General features: G+C 42.1%; 2 protein-coding genes across 3 annotated transcripts in view; one reads left to right on the top strand and one right to left on the bottom strand.

Moving 5' to 3' along the window:
* The window catches only part of EIF2AK2 (eukaryotic translation initiation factor 2 alpha kinase 2), a 30,491-nt gene extending 12,603 nt beyond the window's left edge, over nucleotides 1-17,888 (bottom strand). Inside the window, exons 1-6 of one of the 2 annotated variants that reach the window (XM_068411621.1) lie at nucleotides 17,841-17,888; nucleotides 13,170-13,296; nucleotides 5,014-5,128; nucleotides 3,672-3,841; nucleotides 2,747-2,873; nucleotides 1,038-1,120 (exon numbers count right to left, since the gene is read on the bottom strand). In XM_068411621.1, the coding sequence (XP_068267722.1) occupies nucleotides 1,038-1,120; nucleotides 2,747-2,873; nucleotides 3,672-3,841; nucleotides 5,014-5,128; nucleotides 13,170-13,273 (599 nt within the window). In that variant the 5' untranslated portion in view covers nucleotides 13,274-13,296; nucleotides 17,841-17,888. Of the gene's footprint in view, nucleotides 1-1,037; nucleotides 1,121-2,746; nucleotides 2,874-3,671; nucleotides 3,842-5,013; nucleotides 5,129-13,169; nucleotides 13,297-13,823; nucleotides 13,906-17,840 lie in introns of those variants that run through there. The other variant, XM_068411613.1, reaches the window with a different exon arrangement.
* A 137-nt stretch (nucleotides 17,889-18,025) lies between these two features.
* NANP (N-acetylneuraminic acid phosphatase) lies at nucleotides 18,026-22,361 on the top strand. The gene is made up of 2 exons (XM_068405476.1): nucleotides 18,026-18,162; nucleotides 18,421-22,361. Exons 1-2 carry the CDS (start codon nucleotides 18,073-18,075, stop codon nucleotides 19,114-19,116), a joined length of 786 nt encoding a protein of 261 aa, XP_068261577.1. The 5' UTR covers nucleotides 18,026-18,072; the 3' UTR covers nucleotides 19,117-22,361.
* The last annotated feature ends 517 nt before the right edge of the window (nucleotides 22,362-22,878 follow it).

The raw sequence follows: 22,878 nt of genomic DNA, 5'->3' as shown, positions 1-22,878 counted from the left end.
ATCTGTCCCCAACTTGTACTGGTACATGGGGTTGTTCTTGCCCAGATGCAGGACTCTACACTTGCCCTTGTTATATTTCATTAAGTTTCTCCCCGCCCAACTCTCCAGCCTGTCCAGGTCTCTCTGAATGGCTGCGCAGCCTTCCGGCGCGTCAGCCACTCCTCCCAGTTTGGTGTCATCAGCGAACTTGCTGACAGTGCACTCTATTCCCTCATCCAAGTCATTAATGAATATATTGAATAGAACTGGTCCCAGTACTGACCCTTGAGGGACTCCGCTAGACACAGGGCTCCAACTGGACTCTGTCCCATTGACCACCACTCTCTGGCTTCTTTCCTTCAGCCAGTTCACAATCCACCTCACTACCCGATCATCCAGACCACACTTCCTCAGTTTAGCTGATTGCTTTATTGCTTTATTGCTTTATTCAGATTGCTTTACAGTCGCACAAAGGACATCAAAGAAGTGGTAGTGGCACTACAGTCAAATTAAGGGCTGGACACAAAAGGCTTGATGTAGGGTTCCCAAATCACAAATGAAACTTCATGCACGTTCATTTTCTTTTGCTAAGCAAATTTTCCCTTTGGTGGAAATGAAGATTTATGGAGAATTAAAGAGGAAAAAAATAGAGAAGAAAGCAGAAAGTGGAGCACAGAGAAGTACTGAAATTGAATATAGTGAGTTCATGAGAGTGTCACAATAGGAAAATGAGTGTTAAAAATGGCATGAAACAATGCTACTGAATGAGGTAGGTTATTCCATTTACATCACAGTAAAAATGCTTCTGAAAGAACTACTCATGGCAAAATATCAATATATCAGAAAGCTCTAAAATTATTATAAGCTAACCTGTAAGAACTCAAAATTGCACAAGTACAACAGATTTTGCTTTGAAGTCTAAGAAATATAAGCTCAAAATAAATGGCATTATACTGCAATAAAGAAACTATGACAGATTTTCTTTAGAACCAGATCACATGACCCTCTAAAATTAATAAATACATTTTGTTATCACATTGGCAGCGAACTCAACTTACTCCGAGTCAGACTCAAATGGCACTCGAGAGGAATTACTATATTCACTAAATGTAGAACTGCCGTCAGATTTTTCACTTCCTGTCTGAAAAAAGAAAAAACAAGAATGGTTAACAAAATGATGTAAAAAGATCCCTAGTGCAAAAGATGCCATTCAAAGAGGGGGGAGGGAAGATTACAAGGTCCTTAGTGGAAGTTGTTAACCGCACTGAACAATCAAAGCCCTGCAGAAGAAAGGCACCTGCTTAACTTCCACCCAGAGGAGTGAGACACGGGGCCCTGTCACAGTGAGCGTTTTCCCACTCAGACTATGTAGACACATTTGCAGAAATAGAGTCTGGGATCTATTAAAAATCAGGATAAGAGTAACAGTTATTAAAAGCAAATGTTTTCATTGTTTACTGCATATGCAACTGTCTGTGTGGAAAACAAGATATATGTAGGCTTTGGTATATGTAATCAGCAGAACTGAAAATTTGAGTCTGTACAAAAAGACACTCAATGTCTTGAGTGTGAAGACCCTATAAAACCTGGATTACTAAATTGGTGTTGACTAAAAAAATTAATCCTAAATACTTAGTAGAGGTTCTTCCCCCCCTTTTTTTCCCAATGTCATAAGAGCATAAATGTAACAAAAAAGTAAAACAAAAAAGTAAAAAACAAAAAAGTAAAAAAACTTAAAGGTTTATGTTTCAATGGTAGCCAACAAACAAACCCCATTTTTTTAAATTCAGGAGTACTGAGCCTTTACTACTTTTGCTAGTTACATTTTGTTTGTTACACAGACACCGCTGAGAATAAATAAAAATTAAACCCACCCAAAGCTAGAATAATTGCTACAGAGGTTCTGCTTGAGGTAGTAAATCTCCGACTTTGACGAAAATCCGAAGACCCATGAGCTCGCAAAATGTTAAGGAAGGACCCTAGAGCTATAATAGGCCATTAATTAAATGGTTAACTTAACAATAAATGAAGCATTTAAAATTCACAGCAAACAGACAAATAATGAAAAAAGTACTTAAAGTAAAAAATATTTCTTTCCCCCCCCCATACTGCCTTCCTTCCTTTTAAACTACAGTTCATTTAAGTTAGTTCATATGTACTGTTCTGTGCATTTCAGAAGCGGGTTTGGATCACTATTAGAATTCTGATCATTTTTTGCATGTATGGAAATACGATCGCCAACATGAAGACAACAGCTGTGCTCTCCAGAGGATGGTGTTAGCAATTGCTTCACTAGACTCTGCCTTGGAACACTACAGAAGGCAAGTCCTGTTGATTCTCACTCCTGCTTTTGCCTTTCTCACATTTCACAATAGATTTTTGATCCAACAGAAGGCAGTAAGAGATGTATGTTCACAGCCAGTCAGCTCGACAACATCTCACACACAGGAGACAACCAGTATATTAGAGCAGTCAGGATTCAGAAATTTTTAATATACATGCATCCTTGAAGGACAACATATGAGACCATATTCTGAAATACACAGAGATATCAACTGTGATATTTTTTTAATCCAGCAATTGAATATAGAAACAACATAAATTTTACCAACAGAATCCTGTAGCCCAACCAACCCACCAAAATATGGATTGTTTCCCTCTTAAGTGGAATCCATGGAATATGCTTTTAAATACAATGAGGAAATCTGTTCAAAGATTAAAGATACAAGAATTAAACTTCTGTCTTAAGGCTAAATAAAGTACCTACTGTTAAAGCGCCTTCCTCTTTCAGCTTCTCAAACGCTCGTTTTGCAGCAGCTTGTTTTGCAGCAGCTAGAGAAGTTCCAGTGCCAATTCCATACAGAACACCACTAATTGTACAGCTACAAGAAAACCTGTAGAATACAGCAGGGAATAAAGTCTTATATCCCATATGACAAGCCTTAATTTAATGATTTTAAGCACTACAGTCTGGAGAATGGAAATCTGAAATGTACAGCTTCAGGACAGTATTTCCAATATACATTTAATCTAATTAATAATGGTAGATAATTAATTTGACATGCCTTCAAGATAATCAGTTTGCAGAGAGTGAATATTTAGCACTTTTTAAGGTTGAACTCCTCAAAGCATCATATCATATGCACCCACAATCATAAATTATCTGCAGTTTAGGTTTTAAAATGGCTGATTTTGCAGGGGAAGAGAGGAGTTTTCCAACAGATATTGTCAAGAGATTTAAAATATGTAATATTCTTTATCATCCTTCAGCTGTCATTAACCGGAACATTTCTACAACTCAGTGAATGCAATATATACAGAAGAGGACACAAACAGGCTCTCCTTGGCACGTGGTTCCTAGGGGTCTCTGAAATACATGCCGAGAGGTCCACAAAGGTGGCAGAGCTACAGCCAAGATAACTGACAATTTGTCAACACTGACTACCATTTCATCATCATGCCATCTCTTCTCCCAGCTAAACAAACTCAGTTGTCTTAGCCTCTCCTCCTATGCCATATTCTCCAACTCCTTAACCACCTTCATTGCCCTCCACTGGGTTTTCTATACGCTACCTCCAAATTCTTATTGTATTTCAAAAAGATTCATCTAACACTACTCAGGGTAACTAATGGCAGCATTAGTAAACACAAAGAAGTATTAAAAGCAAGTACAAAGACAAAGTACATCTTACGTGGGAGCATGGGCATCTCCAGTACGTTCTCTGTTAGGATAATCAACTATTTGCGACTTCCTTTGAGAATACCTATTTAGTAGGCTGACATAGTCACCGGCTGGTTCAGGTAAAAAGGTCACTGGAGTTGTCACTAATTCTGCAGCTTGCAGATTTGAAGGACTCTCTGGCTATAAAACAAACAAAACAGGTAACTTAAAAACTTGTTTAATAAATAGATTAAGATAAACAGTGCACAAGATCTAATATAGCTGCAAGGTGTGTCAGCATTTCAAAATATTTTTAAGAAATCCCAAGTTCGCATTAATGGAGTCCCTTGTGTCAAAGGACAGCCATCCCAACCCAGAATTATTACATTTTGAATTTCCAGAGAGATGGAAATGCAGTTCTCCAAGTATTGCACCAACGTCTCTAACAACCTACCACCGTGTCTCCTCCCACCTCTTTTAAGAAAAGACAGGGAACAAGCTGTGAAATGTCTCATAAAGAAAAAAAAAGCTAATGCTGCCTTCTGAATTTTCTCACAGCCTGACCAGAGCAAAGAAAAGGGATGGCAGCAGGATGCTGCTGATGCTGCCATTAGCAAGGGCTGCAAATGCTCCTGTGCACGTACAAGAGGGGAAAGCAGGACTTTTCAGCTGTCTCATGATTAGGCAGCATTAACAATATATTAGCAAACATGCAGCAATTGTGTTAAAATAATGATGGTGACAGTAAAAAGCATATGGAAACAGGTAAGGAAATATTTCATTCAATAGGTGCTAAGAAGCAGTCAGAGTCAAAAAGAAAAATAAAGAATGGCTACCACAAAACACATGGTGGAAAATAGAGGAACAAAATTCAAACCTAAACTAAATCAAGGCAGGATAAAGAGTATAGAATCAGCTATACCGTAAAGAATATAATGACAAGGAAATAAAGATGAATCAGATCAAGAGAAAGAAAGCACTTCTATGAGCAGAGTGGCAACAGACACACTGAACAATGCCCCGCAAATGTTTTGAAGACATCAAATCACTGAACAGTTGTCAAGATGAAAAAGGAACACTGTCCACTCTGGATATACCAAGGCAGCTTAACAAAGGCAAATACATTTCCTCATCCTCCTATAACAGCAGAGGAGGAAACACTGTCAATATTACATACCCACCCTGTAGCAGAACAATAAGGAAAACAGTTCAGTGGTAAAAACTAGAAAAGCATCGAGTAAGACAAAACAAAGACAAATAATTAGAAACTCTTCCAATTTAAAGAAAACAATGATATTTTATTGTCTGCTTTTAGAGATTCATCTTCACCCTTTACTAGCAAAAAAAAAAATTAAATCCTACAGTTTACTCACCCGTTTCTCAATCATTTCCCAGGTTTTTTTTGCTGCTACTGCTTTTGCTTCCTTCTTATTTTTACCAGTGCCCGCACCATATTCTACATCGTTTAATTTAACCACAACTGTGAACCTGCAATGAAGGAAACTTTTCTAAAACATTGTTACATTTTGTTTCATGTATACTTAACCTTCTCAGATGCAACTTTCTTATCTACACAGCACTGTAAGTTAACTGTGGAGGTATTTAAATATTCATGTGTTTTTAGTATATCTAACTCCTGATTATGATAATTCTTTAGTAGAAATATTTTTTTAATGTTTCCTCCCTAGGCACAAATGCATGTACTTTATTAGTTCTAACAGTATTTTTAAATGCTTAACTAAAAGTGAAATTATTTACATTTTTAAAAGCAAAAGAATGCATAAGGTCAGCATTGTTACAGGCAAGGTTGTGAAGCCCTAACACCAGGACACATCTCAGCACTGCAAAACTATATGGAGAGGAAAGATTAGCTAATCTTGATTTCGTGGATCCAGACATGACATTACACTCACCTTAGATACACCACTACATACGCTATTTAGTAAGTGCAAAAAACGTGTCTGGTGGTTCATGAGACATGAACTTAAAGGCAGACCCAAAAAAAACAAATGAAAAAACCCAGTCTTGCCCTTCCACACTCACCCACTGATCCCCTCCCCTTCCCTCGCACAGCTGTGCACGCGCTGCTTCCCAGACAGCAGCTCCCTGAGTCGGAACGGGGAACTGGTGCAGCTCAGGACCGACTGTTCTGGGTCTGCCTGGGATGGAGGTAACAGTCTTCATAGCAGCTAGTATGGTGCTATGTTGTGGATTTGGGACTAAAACAGTGTTGATAACACAACAGCATTTTACCTATTGCTGAGCAGTGTTTGCACAATGTCAAAGCCTTCTCCTTTTTCCTCACGCTGGCCTCCCAGCAAGTAGGCTGGGGGTGTGTGAGAAGTTGGGAAGGGACACAAGCAGGGTAGCTGGCCAGAGGGATATTCCATGCCATGTGGCATCATACTCAGCAATAAAAAAAAAGCTGGGGGGAGAAGGAGGAAGAGGGGATGTTTGGGGTTATAATGTTTGTCTTCCCAAGTAACCGTTACGCATGACAAAGTCCCGCTTTCCCGGAAACGGCTAAACATCTGCTTGCCGATAAGAAGCAGTGAGTGAACTCCTTATTTCACTTTGATTGCACATACAGCCCTGCTTCACTTATTAAGCTGTCTTTACCTTAATCCACAAGTTTTTCTCCCTTTCACCCTTCCGATTCTCTCCCCCGTCCCACGGGGGGTGAAGCGAGCAAGAGGCTGGCTGGGGGTTTCCCTGCTGCCTGGGGTCAACTCACCCCAGTGACCTAATAACGAATGGTTGGTTTTCAGCCAAATCAGTTCTTACCTAGATCCAACTTGTCCTGCAGCTGCAAAATCCCCAATGTTTCTGCTACTGCCTTTGCACAAAAGGCAACAGAGGAGAAACCAGCAACTAGATTTCTGCTTTTGGCAGTAGCATAGACTTGCATCAAGTTAAAATGACCATTATTATAACCTCAGGGTACATCTGTACTTCAGACTGCAGCAGAGCATATAGATACACAAGCTCACAATAAACAAGATAGAGTCACACTAAGAAAGAGTCTAGGTATAACACCATGAGCTTCTCTGTGGGACAATTTGTCTCAAATACTAGAATAACTTCACGAATTCACTTTTTTCATTATTCCAACCTCACTCTCCACTTCCCTTTAATGAAATGTTTGGGTAGAAAACAATACAGATGCAGAATAGTGCTTGCAGTCATTGCGTAAGCAAGCCTTAATGGTGAAGCAGTTGAGGGCCCCAAGAACAAAGAGGATGTTGTAAATACCTTAGACATTCGACTAACCTAGTTATATAAATAAACGAAGGGGAGCTTTTTAATTTAGATGGGTATATCTCACTTCAGACAACTGGGCCTTGAAAAGATAGTTTCTAATTAGGATGGCTGTATTTCACTTCAGACAACTTGGCCTTGGGAAAACAGAGGCACAGAAACCTAAAGATAAGGGAGTTGCAACAGCTGCCTTGAAGGACACAGCCTACGTGACCTACGTGATCCCTGGACTGAGTTTGCGCAGAAGCAGGGGTCAGTTAGCGAACACAGCGAGGAAGACTATAAGCCTTCATCTGAAGACCCCTGACGACCACCAGAGAAAACAACTGCGCATGCGGAACGGACATTTACATATATTAATGAGTTCCGGGAAATCTCATGACTATGCAAATGAGTTCTTGGGAATCTTATGACTATGTATAACTTTATGGTATATAATCTCTGAAAATCTGCAAAATCGGCGGAGCACTCATGGTGGATAATCCCCAGTGCTGCCCAGCGCTGCAATAAAGAATGCCTGCTTAATAACACACTCTGGTGTTACTGAGTTTTCTTTCGGACTCCTTACCCAGCCGCACCTAGCTTCCCACTTCGGTGAGGAAAGTTAGAAAGCAAGGGGGTTTGGAGATCTCCGATTTTTGTATCACTGGTTGTCGACAGTCTGCGTTCCCAGCCCAAGAAATCTTGCAGCCGCTCAGGACTGAGCCAGCCTGGGCTCTCTCAACCTTCTAACACTGCGCTCAGCACTGACCCCACCAGATGTTGCAGTGGAAGCAGCTACAGCACCAAAACCAGGATAGGACGGGAGGAGATGACAGAAGGTGTGCCTGCACCCATCCAATCTTGATTGATTCATTTGATTTGCACCACTAAGATTTTTTGCCATAGAATATTATATTTAACTTCTACCACATTTATTACAGTTTTTCATCTCCCAAACCAGAGCCCATTCTAAACAACCCTTATATACCCAATAGGAATCAGTATATCTATACTTAGCTCCTTCCTCTAGGACTGTAATGAGGGCCATCAGTTCCCCTAGTTGAGCAGAACAATCTCCTTCTGTTACTATCTGTCTCCCTGGTTTGGTTTCTATTCCAGCTGTTCTATACTTCCACTGTCCTTTTTCTCTTTTAGAACTCGCATCGATAAACCAAACATGTGGCTGTTCTCCTGTCTCAATAAAGAGGTGCTTCTTCAAATGGAGAATGAATTTTTTCACAATTATCAACAAAAGAGATTTTGACATTTCCAATTTGAGGGTTAGTCTTTTCAACCTCTATCTGCATTAAATCTGCCATTGTTAATATAGCAGTGGTTTTCTTATATATAGTTAACTTTTGAGCGATTTTTGAGGGAATTTCTTTTCCTTCCCTTAACCAGGTTAATAATTTCAAAGGTCCCACTAAAGAAATCTTTTGTCCGTTGTAAGCGTTAAGATCAATCTGTAGCGCATATTCTAAACCACACAATCCTTTTTCTGGAGGAGTTTATTTTCCCTCAGTTTGCTTCCAAGCGTGGGAGTCAAATAATATAGGTCTCTTATCTTGCCATAATCCTACCATACTCCCACGTTCAGAAAATTCCCAATGCACTTCTATAGGCTCATCGGAAGCCAATCCTAATACTGCAAATTGCTGAAATGCCTCTAATAATCTGGATAGGCTGGCTTGTTGAGCTGGTCCCCACTGCCACGTAGCTTGCTTTCTTAGCAAATCGTATAAAGGTCGGGCTATAATGGAGAATCCTGGTATGTGTCTCCCCTAGAAATTAAGAGTTCCCAATAAAGCCTGTAAGTCCTTAACATTAGTTGGATTTTGTAATTTTTCTATGTCCAATAATACCTTTTCTGGTATTTGTTCCCCATCTCGGGCCCATTTAATACCCAAGAATGTGACTTCAGTACTTGGTCTCTGTTGTTTCTCTTCTGGGACTTCCATATCAATTTCCTCTAAATGCTTAATAATCTCATCGCTGATTTCCTTGGTTGAAGCCCAGTCTTCTCCCACGGCTTCAAAAAATCACTTAGCACATTATGTGCCAAAGTGAGAGAATGTATGTATCCTTATGGTAAGCAATTAAATGTATATTGCTTGCCTTCGAAAGTAAAAGCGAACTTAGTTCTACCACTCTCAGCAACAGATATGTTGAAAAACATATCCTTATTATGAACTACCATTCTGAAGGGTTTGTCATTGTTTCTTAGTTCGCTCAATACCTCATTCATATTGGGTACATATGCTGAGGATGGGCCTTTGATTGAGATGCTTAAATGAGAATGTGGAGGCATCTATTGTACCCTTTTGATGCAGATACAGGTGGCCCAATGTGTAATAAAAGGGTGGAGTGAGAAAATAATTGTAGATATTGTTTTGAAACAGAAACAAGACAATTTAAAGTCCAGAAAAGGAAGAGGTTATATTACAGCTGCCTTGGCTCTATGGTGGATACAGGAGCACAAATGTCCTTGGTTACTCCAGAAATATTTGAAGCAGCAGGGGGAGATTATGGACCCATTATATAGTTAAATTTGAAGGGGTCAGAAATAATTTTTCTTTCCCCTATAGGAAAAATTAAAGTCTACTTTCCTGGTGATAAATATCTACAATGGGTTCAAATAACAGTTATGGAAGCTTCTGATTGTTTATTAGGATTGGAAGATGGATCAGATGATGAATTTAGCTTCATTGTACTCTGAGATTAATGGGACAAGCACTCATTGGTGGTGGATCCCTAACGTCCCTATGGAGGACAGGTGTTATAATCAACATTGGTGGAGGAAATGTGTACATACCAAGTGGGGAAATTCTTATCTGTGATTATCATGGTCAAATTTCATTATACAATAACTCAGGTTGGGCTGTTGACTGTATTAATGTAACATCATTTAGTAACTCTTATGATCTATATAACTGCTGACAATCACCAGAAATTCAGAATACAGGTGAAAATAGGATAATTAATATTACTGCCGCTTATCCTAATATATCCATTTGTGCTCATAGTCCAGCATTACAGCCTATGTTTCCTTATCTTACAGATAAACTAACTGGTCAGAATCGGACAGACATTTGGAAACCCTATTGGGTTTCTCCAAAATCTCCAGGGGGAACATATTATATTCTTAACCAAACTTGGATACCATAGCTCAGGACCTGAATTTGAGTCTGACTTATGAAACGGATAGACCGTTATGTTTTTTGGGGTCCCAGACCACGCCAATTTGATCATTATATACTGAATATAACTGGTCCAAACCAATTTGCAACTGGACTAATCATGAAGCAGTTAATATCACCCTTATTGGAGAAAATTATTATACTCCTAAATGTTACCCTTGGAATCGACGTGTTGAATTTGCAACTCGAATTGTTGATATATGTAATAATCGCCCTCATTTAGTGCCTCCTAACTTTGAGCTGTATTTTTATTATCAATCCTTCGATTGTAACTTACATATGATAAAAGCTCCAAAGGGTATTGTGTGGGCTTGTAATGATGGGAGTAACTATCCAGGGTTTCCTACTAATCTTAAAGGAATAAATCATACATTAGGAATTCTGTGGATATGTCCTACCTCAGTAAAACACGCTGATGTGTCTAAAAAACATCCTAGACAATGAAGACAATCAAGCCCTTTGTGGATATCCGTAACATTTTCCCAGGTTCTCGAATCTGCATTTCTCCCTCGTTTAGTTGCTGTTAAACAACAGGCTGCACTGACAAATTTGTATACAGGTGTTCAACACCTTAGCAATTTAACTCCGGATGCCATAAACATCCTTGGAGGTCAAATGAAAGTTACCCAATAGTTACTATCAGAAAACAGATTTGCCATAGACTACCTATTGGTAAAGGAAGGAGGCTTATGCATTGTTTTAAATCAAACCCCAGATGAACGCTGCTTAATCATTGATGGAGGAGCAACAGACAAGCTACAAGATATTATAAACAGGAGGCCTAACCTTAATTCTCAATTGTGAGAGCAGAAGGAATTCTTGGATAAAAACTTTTTTCGCTTCGATTTTTAACGCATTAGACATTAAGTGGAACAGTTTCTTTTCATGGCTATTAACTGGTCTGAAATGGCTCCTTAACATAGTAATCACAATTAGTTTATGCATTTGCATTCTTAAGGCTTGCTTTAATCGCGTAATCAATATGCAACACGTAACTCCTAAGGTTGCGATCCTACAGAGAGGCCCTTGGGAGGATCCTGGAGAGACCGTTCAGTTACTGAGTTTGTTGATCTGAAATGACGGGGTGGAGTGTGGTGATCAACCCCTTCCTTTCCCCTTCCTAACAAGATGTGCATGGCCAAGTACGGGCACATATGGGCCTGCTTGAGTTTGCAGGCTGGAAGAGCGTGCGGACATCACGTGCACAGGACGTAAAGGTGCTGAGAAAGTGCTTAATTTTGAAAAAGCAGTTGGCCTGTGCTTTGTGGTTTGATTTCAGATCACAACAGCAACTAATTGTGTGTAGGTAAAGCAACTTCTCTTGATAAAAGCTGGTCTTAGAGCAGGGGTACTTGAGGACCTCACCAGCATGGTGATATCCTCCCGTCCAGGAACGCTTGACCATATGTCACTGCCAATCACTTTAATTGCAATCATGAGTTTGATCTGTATTATTATCATTCTTGTTACTATCAAAATTTTATATACATTTGTCAATGAATATTTGAATAAAGTTAGATCTAACATAATAACTATTCGTGACTATTTAGATGCTGCATAAAACATATATTCCTTGATAATCCTAACGTTTGATTGGTTTACTTGCTCCTCCTACTGGAGCCCAGTGGGTAGGGTTTTTTTATCTTCTATTTACCAACATTAATCTGTGGACATTGGTCTGGTATTGTACATATACTCACTTTAAAAAGCTGGGCAGAAGGACGGCGGCTGAATCAGAGTGTTGCGCTGAGATTGTAACTGCTTCACCAGGGGATAACCCAGCTCTGGTGGATAACCCAGCCTCAGCAGCCTGAACCTTTACCAATGTGTAACCCCTTAACCCTGTCATAACCCGATGATTTTATCTGCAGGAGCTGGGTTACCTTCCCAGAGGACTAGGAAGGAGCACCACAAGGGCACCAAAGGAGGTTTACAGCACTCATCGCTGTAGCCAGACACTGTGCATTGTACTCCTTGGAACAGCTCAAGTTACCCAGGATTTTCCTAGATACCACTGTCACACCTCACATCACTTACAGATACAAGAGTACACGTTGAATTATATGTGTGAATGTAGAAGAGCACACAGAAAAAATGAAAAAGTGCAATAAATGGGAGGAGTACATTTGAAATCTGTGTAAATTGTTAGTCCTGTGTCATCACTTTTGAAGCATGCAGATGTACCTGTGTGACCACAGCTGTGGCCATTACTGTGATAAGGGTTACTTTTTTGAATTACATGAGCCACGTGGGGAAAAAATAAGTTAACTGGTTAACATTTGAGACCCAGAATACTTATTTATTTATTCTGGGCCTATGGTCAGGTCTCAGGATGTCAGCACAGACAGTGCTGGCTGGCAACATGGAAGACATTAAAAGAAACATACTGATTAGCATAAGGCTAATTTTGCAAACTAGCAAAAATTAAAAAAAAATCACACAAGGAAACATCATAGATCTTGAGTATCTATGACCTCTGTTAACGGAAAAAATTAGCATAAGATGTTATTTGTGTTAAAAAATACAACATATTCCATCACCTGTAATTGTCCCTGGAAGTAAAAGCAAACCAGCTTAAGCAGAAGACCCTTCTCTTGTAACAGACGTTCAAAAATTAACTATACAGAAAAAGTGTTGGTACCAAATCAATTGGGTTGATACCCAATAATACACCCAACCTTTACGGTTAGAAATTAACAACATAAATCACAAATAATTTCCACGCTTTGTAAAACTAAATAAAAATCAAAGCATGTAAGTTAGCATAGATCATAAACTGAAACACTTGCTGCAACCCACCCCATCTCCTGAGAGATTTCATGGCAGATGCATAACATACTTAGAATATAGCACCAGTAACATGTGCATTGCTGCTGCTTTCCAAAAAAGGGCCATCAACTCTGAAATAAGTTTTCTCCTCTAACTCTGTAGCATGACAACCTCCTCACCCACCTGCCACCCAGTTTATGGTTTCAACCAGCTCTCCTGCCACATATACACTTTCAGCAAATTAACTTTTATGATTGCAAGCTTTGCCTGGTTTGTTCATTGCAGGAAGTCCTGAGATTTATCAACATGCATAATGAACTTACTCAGGATCATGGGATGGGCCGGTCATCCTGGTGTTGGCATAAACCAGTGTAAGTTTCTGCTTTTGACAGTAATGGTTGAGTTTCTCCATATACTCACGATCCATCTTGACACAATCTTAAAAAGGTTCTGCAAAGCAACATTCAAAGATATGTCTCTGCCAGGCATGCTATAGAGACAGCCCCTACTCCTGGCAGACTTCTGCTGTCATATAAAATAGAAAACTGGTGCCACTAAGACAAAGTTCACGCAAAACTAATTCTAATTTCTAGTTCAAGTCATTGATCCGCGACTGTTTTTGAAGACTCATGGCTTGGAATAACAGATTTAGAAAGCAGAGCAGAGAATTTAGTGACTAGAGAAGATCTCTTAGCAGATTTCTTGGCAGGAAAAGGCTGACTCATTCACCGAATCCTGTGAAAAAAATAATCGGTGCCGTTTCGCCAGACAGAACTAGAATCGATTCCTTCAGAGGGGAACCGAGAGACATTTTAGCACCTCCTTTCTAACCGCAACGATGCCAGGCCCAGTGACACGTCCTGAAGCCGAATCCAGGCTCCCGGCCGCGGAGCAGCCCCCAGCCCGCTGAGCCGGGGGCGGGCAGCCCGCCCCGGCGGCACCGCATGGAGCCCCCGTCCTCCCCGCCCCGCCGTTACCTCCCAGCCGCGGCAGACGCCCCGGGACCCCAGGAGCTCCAGCAGCCGGCACGGCAGTGGCACGGCACCGCACGGCAGCGGCGGCTGCCAGGCGCCGCCTCCGGTTTCGTTTCCCGCAGCACCGCCCGCCGCGGCTCGAAGCGAAAGCGAAAGGCAGTTAGAGCTGCAAGGCACACAAGTCGCTTCTCAAAGACGTGTCACACACCCAGCTTTTCCCAAATACATCCAAGTATTCTTTTTAGCAGCCCTTTTCCCTCTCTTGACTAGCCGGTCAACACCCATGTCCCTTACAAAGCGTGACAGAGGTAACTACAGCTCCAAATGTTCTCGGTGTTCATAGCAGCATCCCACTGCAATGGTCCCAGTACTGCAATGGCCTCAACCTCAGCAGCTTCCCAAATAAATGAATTCCAAACCATAGTTAGGGTACACAACAAAAAGTATTTCCTTTCACATATTTGGAATTTTAAATTCAGTTGCTATCCTTCTGGTTGGATATTATTGTATTGCATTGTGTTATTTTATTGCATACCATTTTACTGTAATCTCTCTGTGTAAGTTTTTCCTCAGCCCTTGAACACCTTCTCTACCCTTCCAATTCTACATCTGTGGGAGTTCTTTAATGAGGTGATCAGTAAGCACAAGTCATTCCAAATGAAGCTGTACCACTAATGTAAATTAAGAAGAAAAAAAATTCAACATACTTTTTCACATAGTGCTTCATCATGTTCCTCCTGTATTGATAAGAGCTGATTTTACAAAGGTGGTCTTCCACTTTTTACCAATCACACCAAAGTGCACATATTGAATTTAGAAAAGTTAAAAAGAAAAAAAAAGCATGACTTAAGCATTTTTCCTTCCAGTCTGGATTGTCTGCATTTATCAGAACTGAATGTTGTTAGTCAATCCACTCAGCCTGCTCAGATCTCTTCAACCTTCTCACAGTCCTGTTCTGGTCTCAGCCAACAAATAACTTTCTCCAACATGAGAGCAATTTCTAATTTCTCATTGTTTAACCCTGCTTTAAACTTAAAATATGTTATGGGTATCACTGAACATTAAGGCCCTTCATAGTAAATCTCTTATTGGGATAAAGAAAAAAAAAAATCAACCACCAAATTAATAATATATTCTGGAAAAGCAGGAATGAAAACAAAAGCAGGAAAGAAATCTCCAAGATGAGTTTCCAGAGGCTGTATCTAAGGTACAGAGCAGATGTGTTTCTCTGTGTGCATTCAACATCTACTCCTGATCACCCAGACACACAACTTATTGGACTGTGCTTTGATTCCCACCCCCTGCAAGATCTTTCCAGTAGAGACCAGAAAGCTGTAGGGGAGAGAAGGAAAACAGCAGTAAGATTTAGGTCTCGTCCTCAGTAGGAGGAAATGGCTTGGGCACACACCGCTCTCCCATAGCACTGACGCAACTGACAAGGAACTCATTCAGGCACCAGTGGGGATGCAGAGAAAAACATCAGAGTTTTCAAAATGCTAAATTTCTAAGTATAATCATTGTAGAAAAAAAGGACAAACTATGATATAGGTCATATAATTCTCAAATTATTATTTCCATATGTATGGACAAAACAGGCTTTCTCTGAAAGTGTTCATGTCACTCTTCCTTGTTAAAACCCACCTAGAGCAATTCCATAATTCTATGTACGGACCTCATTTAAAGATACCAAAATGGCATTCTTACATTATCACTTCTAGAATGTGCAATACACCTCATGTTTCAACTTGGCTCCTACTTAGGTTTCTGACCACCATTCTTTTCCTGGCTCTGACCTTCTGTGAGGCATTTCTAGCCTCTAGCAAGCCTGCAGAAAGAACAATGAGAAAGCAATGCACATGTTTGGAAGCATAAGATTGCATACAGCTCACACATGCTGAAATGCTGACAGAAAAAGCTGCCATGAGTGGCCTTACTTGCTAACTACAGGGTTCAAACAAACACAGCATGGCAAATGCATGTCTGAAGTTAAACAACCTTGCAGTGACTCTGAAGTGAACGTAAGTTTTCCACATACAGTTGACAAGAAAAATAAAAATAATAAAAAGTTTAAAATATAGTTCTAATCCATGGCTTAACTGCTTCAATTCTGTATCTGAAAGCTTCTAATAAAGATGATGTATCTTATAAAATCGTTGAAGACATTTATTTTCCAATTTTGACCTCTTTGACCAACTGTCAAAGAAAGGAAAAAGATTACTTTTTATGTAAATGTACCTTTTCTGAAAGGTACACATTTCATAGGATCCACTGCTCACTGACTGGAATGCAAGGCTGTCTGAAACAGATGCCATCTTCTTAAGCGGAGAGAATCCTAGAAATTCAGTTATTTTTAATCACTCTTCTGTGTAAATTCTGAAAAATCAGTAATTCAGTAGAGGTGTGTGAAATCCACATGCCTAATACTTTTTCCAGTTTATCAAATGAAAGTAGCACATTTTATTACAAGTCAACTAGAGCAATTTTATTAAAACTCCTCCTATTTCCTTAACCACAGGATCCTCAGCCATGTCTGTTTCTTCTCAGGATCCCTCCCTCTCCTTAAATGCCTGCCTTCTGTAGTTTCACTTGCCATGCACCAATCTCTTTGGCATTATAGTTTTTTCGGCCTTCTGTGTGACCCAATGTCTATTACCAGACAAGTAGATTGTTACTAAAGGTGCAGTTTTCAGAACTGAAAGTCGCCTGGAGTGAACTTCCAGTTTCTCTGTAAGATACAAAGTTTGCTCCAGCTTTGTGAATTGTTTAATTATTAATGTCTAGTCGACATTAGCAGTATTGACAGAAATCAAATCAACAAAACTTGCTTGCTGGCTGATAAAAAAGAAATCATGTTTATCAAAACGCGTTATCAAAGAATAAGAATATTGCTTGAAGAATTAAGCCTGCTGTTAAACTTCACCCTGGGGAAAATGATCTACCCAGGAACAGCAGCTGGTACATACACCTGTAAAACTTGTTCTATCGTGCCTTTCAGGCCTTCATCCAAAAGCCTTTCGGATTCAACTGCTCTAGAAAATACCGACCTTTGGAATTTCAAATATTCTAATGCCACCCCAGTTCCCCAAACACCGAAGTGTTTATACTGAAGTCACTGATGTAGTGACAGCTTCATAAACAAATCACCCTGGTGCTTGTGGGAGGGACTGCGGTTTGCTTTGCCCCCAGGTGACCCAGCTCCAGAAAGCAACAGCGGAGCCGGGAAGGGCGCCGTGCCCGCAGGCCGAACCGAGCCGCACCTCTTGCTGGTACGTCCCCCGCCTCCTCCCCCGGGCAGGGCACCGACGCCCGCTCAAGGAGTGCTCCGGGGTACAAACCTGCGGACACGCTTCACCAGTGCCGGCAGCGGCGGTCACGCCAGCAGCAAAGCAGCGAGCCCCAGGGCCGGCAGAAGGGAGCGGAGCCGCCGCTGCCGGTGGAGGAGGCAGCGGGGCGGGGGGGACGCCGCGGCCGGGAGCGGGCAGAGCTGCGGGGGCCGCCGCGCCTCCGCTCCCGGCTGGAAACGCTGCGGGGGGAAATCCCTTCACGGTAAAGGTGTCCCCCGGCAGCATCCCAGTAGGTATTTCCAACCCGCCGCCCGCTCACGGCTGCCCCACCCCGGGAGCGTTCCTGCTCACGAGGAGGAAACGAAACTAAACCCAAAAAACCCACAAAACCACAGGAGCGGCCCCGCCCGCCGCCACTTTCGGGTCCCCGAGTCACCGCTTCCTACACGCCCCACCCTGCGCACCCCTCCCGCCTCAGGCAGCTGCCCGCTGCCCCCTCCTCCTCTGCGCCTCGGCAGCCGCCGCCACGGCTCCCCTTCCCCCGCGTACCGCGGCCCGCACGGTGGCTGGCGGGGGCAGGGAGCTCCCCTGGCGGCCCTTCTCCCGGGGCCGGGCGGGGTCTCCTCACAGCCCCACCCCACAGCCCTGCCTCATTTCAACCCTCTTCTCCCGGCGGGGCACCAGCACACGCCGCGCTCCACCCTCAGCCCCACCCCCACCGGGGAGCGCGTTTTACGTCAGAGGGACGCGGCGGCCGCCCCCAGCCCCTCCCGGCACCGCTGGCTGCATCACGGGCGTGACACAGCGCTCAGCGGCCGGGCGAGGCCCCGCCCAGCGCCGGTGAGGGGCGGGGCGAGGGGTCGGCCGCCCCGCCCCGCGGTGCCGCGGTACGGTGGCGCTGGCGCTGGCGGCGGTCGGGGCGCTCCCTCCGCCGTTAGAGCGGGGCGGCTCTCGCGGGAGGCGGCGCCATGGGTGTGCACGGCGTTAAGGCGGTGTTCTTCGACTTGGACAACACGCTGGTCGACACGGCGGCGGCCGGGCGGCGCGCCATCGAGGAGGTACCGCCCTTGTCCCCCCACGGCCCTCCGACACGGGGCCTGCGGCTGCGGGCCACCCCCCCGGCCCGGCGGCCGTCCTACCGCGCGTCTCCCGTGCCCCTGCCCGCCCGCCGGCCGCGGTGCCGCCTGCCCGGCACCGACTCGCAGGCGGAGGCCCCTCGGGGGCCGTTAACGAACGCGGCGCTGGGAGTGCGGGGGCTGTGCGGCGCCGGGCTCCGTGCGCGCAGCGCGCTGATGAGGGCCTCTTGTCCGTCACAGGTGATCAACGCCCTGCAGTCAAAGCACCACTACGGGGAGGAAGAAGCCCGTGTCATCTGCGATAAGGTCCAGGCCAAGCTCCTCAAGGAGTGCCACGATCCCGCCAAGATGTGCCTCACCGACCTGCGGATTTCGCACTGGGAGGAGGCGATCCAAGAGACGATCGGGGGGGAGGCGAACCGAGACCTGGCCGCCGAGTGCTATTTCCTGTGGAAAACGACCCGCCTCCAGCACCTCACCCTGCCCGAGGACACGCGGGACATGCTCACCGAGCTGCGGAAGGGCCTCCGCCTGCTGCTCCTCACCAACGGTGACAGACAGACGCAGAGGGAGAAGATCGAGGCGTGCGCCTGTCAGCCCTACTTCGATGCCATCGTTGTGGGAGGAGAGCAGAAGGAGGAGAAACCGGCACCATCCATCTTTCATTACTGCTGTGATCTCCTGGGGGTGCAACCCGCAGAGTGTGTTATGGTTGGTGACTCTCTAGATACAGATATTCAAGGAGGCCTGAATGCTGGCTTGAAAGCAACTGTCTGGTTAAACAAAGCAATGACAACCCCAGTAGATACCACCCCAGTACCTCACTATATTATTTCTTCTGTTCTGGATCTTCCAGCAGTTTTACAGAAGATGGAGCATAAAATTAATGCTAAGTTAGGAACTGACCATATGGCTAGTAATAATGAAGCACGTTGATGGTTCCAGCATACAATCAGGGACTGATTATGCTGAGCTGTTAGGTGTCTCACGCTCTTTTAAAAATTTGACCCTAGGGTTTTGAACTCACGTATGGTATGCTTTCTTAAACAGCAGATGGATGAGTAAGAGCACAGTTGTCAGTGAAAACAGGATAGAAACAAAGAATTACATGAATTTAAAAGATGCAGTTAATTTAAAATAACTGCCTCTGTCTGGAAATTATTTTGGCAGACTGTGGCTAAAGTCTGTCTGTCTCTGACCTAAGTTGCCGGTCTACTGTTTTTATAGTGGAAAAGAAAATTGGAATGTTTTGATCTTTCATATGCTTTGCTGACTTGTAAGTTTCGCAGAAGCTTCAGTTCAAACCTTGTTTGCAGTGTGTAAAAGAAGGTGAGAAAGAGGGTGGTACAATCTGGTAAATCTTCATTGATCTGCAGTTTATGTCAGGGATTGGAGTGAATTTTGCTATTTCTAAAACCAGAATTTATTGACAGAATTTATTATGTCTCAGACCATTAGAAAATGCTCTACCTTTGATAATTTTTCAAGTTTTAGATTTTTTTCAGACTTTGCAGTGACTTTTCTTTTATGGAATCTGTACCTCTTGCCAGAAGTACTGAAATGTACATTAAAAATTTGCTTTTGTATGGGGGACCATTTATCAGAGGGACTTGATGAATAAGTTTTTACTTTGTATTATCTTGGTGCTTGTGCCGGCATGCAGTATAGTTGTAATTCTGATTATGATTTTTGTTGGAATGTAGTTGATAAAACAGGGATATTTTCAATGGTCTTACTCTCCTGTCAAACTCTTTAAAAGCTAATATTATTGTTCTGTCTGACGTTATTAGTGAATTTTGATCAGACTTTTTGGAGAAACTGTTCATGGTCTTGCTCAGGTATATGACTACTCAGATTCAACTGCAGGATCAGTGCTTTTTTGGACTGTTCTAATGGCGCTGCTATACAATCCCTCCTTACTCCAGTTTCTATATGTATTTCACTGGAGAAAATACGAGCTAGTTGTTTGTAAATGGCTTTCATGATTCTCTTCCAGGAAACTGGAAAATTATGTCTTATGTATTACAGTACTGTGTACAACTTCATATTGTGTATATGCTGTTTCCACTAGATGCGGATGACTTTCTAAAACACTTAAGGTTTTTCTTTCCCAGATCATTATCTTAATAATTTAATTTTTCTGTACTTCATATTCTTACTATGTAATGGGAAAGTATTTACATATCAAATGGAAATATAAACAGTTGTTGGAAAACCTGGGGTTTTCAAAACCATTTGCTATATATATATAGGGCTGAATATCTGAGCATATATCAGCAAGCAAATTTTATATTTTAGAATAAATCCATGACAGATCTTTTGAGAACAGGGATATTGAGGTACTGGCAGAAGAGTGTCTGGCATGTGGGCAGTAATAAAAGATCAGCAAAAAGTACAGAAACCTACCAGGAAATGGGTGTGTAGAAAGAATCCTGTGTACAAGAATGGTTCCTTTGTTTAACTTGGCATGAATTTAAGTTAGTTAAGTCTTGCATAGGATGACAGATTCAGTTTCGAGGAGGCTATTACTGATCTGGGTTAAGAGTGGCAAAGAGTTTAGGTTGCATCAAAGTATGTTGCTCCTACATTGAGGTTGAAAAAAAAGGGAAGTACTTTTTGAAGTTTGAACCCCTGTCATCCAGTTGTCCCTTAAAAAAGGTAAAGCAGTCCAGTTCTTCATGTTGTCTAGCCAAGACCTTTAAGACATCAGGATCAATGAAGAGAACAGAGGCAGGCCTCACCTGCACCTTTGAGGAAGTGGGCCTATGGTAAAAATGATCCAATTACAGTAGTGTACTAAGTTGCCACCTGTGACATGAGCCAGTGGGACTGACTTGACCCACCTTTATTACTGAAGTAAGAGGCCTAAGATAAGATTTTATTTTGCATTTGGAAGAGCATGAAAACTGTCACTGGCTTAGCTGATGAGAAAAGCGTTGCTAGTAACATTCCTTATATCCAAGGATTGAGAGAAAAATAATCAAGATCATTGAGCCTATGAGGAATATTGTGTAAAAATAGAAATGTATCCAAAAGGTTAGATAGATAGATCCCTGAAAAGAGAATGTATATTTGAAGTAATCAGTTTTAACCATACTGTCTGATACAAAAGCAACAAGTGTGTTTACAACAGCATCCCAAAGGAGCTGCAGTGTAACTCTGCATTGTTTGCACAGCATCAGGGTAATAGGTCAGAATGAGGTTTCTGATACAGGTGGGATTTAAAATAACAAATAGTAATAATTCACAATTCTGTCTGTGGGCTTGAAGGGTATGTACACACCAGGTTACTATTTTGTAATATAAATTGAGGCTCACATTCTCTTGGCACTGCATCATTCTGAAGTGGGATGCTGAGCCTGTTTATTGTATAAAGGGTCTCTTGTTTTAAAAGAGACTGCTCTTTGTTTTGCACATGGCCAGTCATTTTCTTAAATCTATGAATCTATGAAAAACCACTGTAACTGAACACTCAGGTGATAGTGTGGTCTGTAGAGGCCACATACAAGTATATTTTTGCCATTGCTGAGTTCTGTACCAGGCAGGATGTGGCTACCAGCGTCCAGGTTGGGCAATAATAGTGTTATGACGCTTCTATAAAACAAGAAGAAACAACAGAAGAGATTTGTCTATGCAGGGATCTTCTTAGAAGCAGTTACCCAATAAGCTGTATTAGGTATCTGGAGTATCTCTAAATACTCAAGATGTTTTTCTTGAATGGAGCTCTTACAGAAAGCCTAATGAAAAATAATTATATTTAACAAAATGAAAACATAAATGTAGTGATGGGATAATTTTCACATCAGAAGCAGGAATAGATCAATAAAATAGTCTATATTCAGTTCCAGTTTTGATCTGGTTTTGCTTAGTGTTATGCTCTATTAGCTAAGTTGTCTCATTCATCTTGCCAAAACACACCAAATAAAAAGAGGAAAAAGAAATTTCATTTATATTTGTAAAAACTTTTTTTTTTCAGATAAATATTACCTCCTTAGGTTAATCTACAGTAACTTTGACTTTAGTGAAATGAACTCAAACAATAGTTTAATACCAACTGTATTTTAATTCTTTATTTTAAATAACTCATGTACTAGTCTAATGAAAGTATTTTGTTTATAAAACATTTCTTTTAATGCCATGTATTACTGTGGATGACTGTGTTTGTGACCAGGTTTACAACAAAGGGCAAGAGTTCTGTTTGTTTTTTAAAATAGCACAGAATTAGGCTTCAAAATCTGTGACCTCACATTTAGATGTGGTGACTGGGTGTAGTTTCCATCATTTCAAACAGAAGCTGAAACATAATTGTGTATTTATGAAGCTTCTTGGCCTGACTATGAATATGGAATTCCTAACTGCAGTTCATTGCTACTTGAACCTGACTTGCCAAGCTGAATGCCAGCTCAGATACGCCTACGTGTCCTGACATCGTGGCACTGGCTGCTGCAGCAGCATAAGAACAGACTGCAAAGCAGATAAACAAATACAGTAATCTCAAGTCCAGGGGACCCATTTCAGCAGGTTATGGGTGCACAAAGCCATATATCTGAGCTACTGCTACATTCACCTCTGTGTGACTTGGGAGAGGAGAGAGTGGGATGTTGCTCACCTCATGGCTCACTTGGCTGCAGAAAAGCAAGCTGTCCCCTTGATCGTTTTCCTTTAGGTAATGGAACAAATTGTCCATCTTCCGGACCT

This window comes from Nyctibius grandis, chromosome 1, assembly GCF_013368605.1.
Source record: "Nyctibius grandis isolate bNycGra1 chromosome 1, bNycGra1.pri, whole genome shotgun sequence".
NCBI classification, from domain to species: domain Eukaryota; kingdom Metazoa; phylum Chordata; class Aves; order Nyctibiiformes; family Nyctibiidae; genus Nyctibius; species Nyctibius grandis.
The sequence above is the reverse complement of the archived record's forward strand: the minus strand, read 5'-3'. Positions and strand labels throughout refer to the sequence as shown.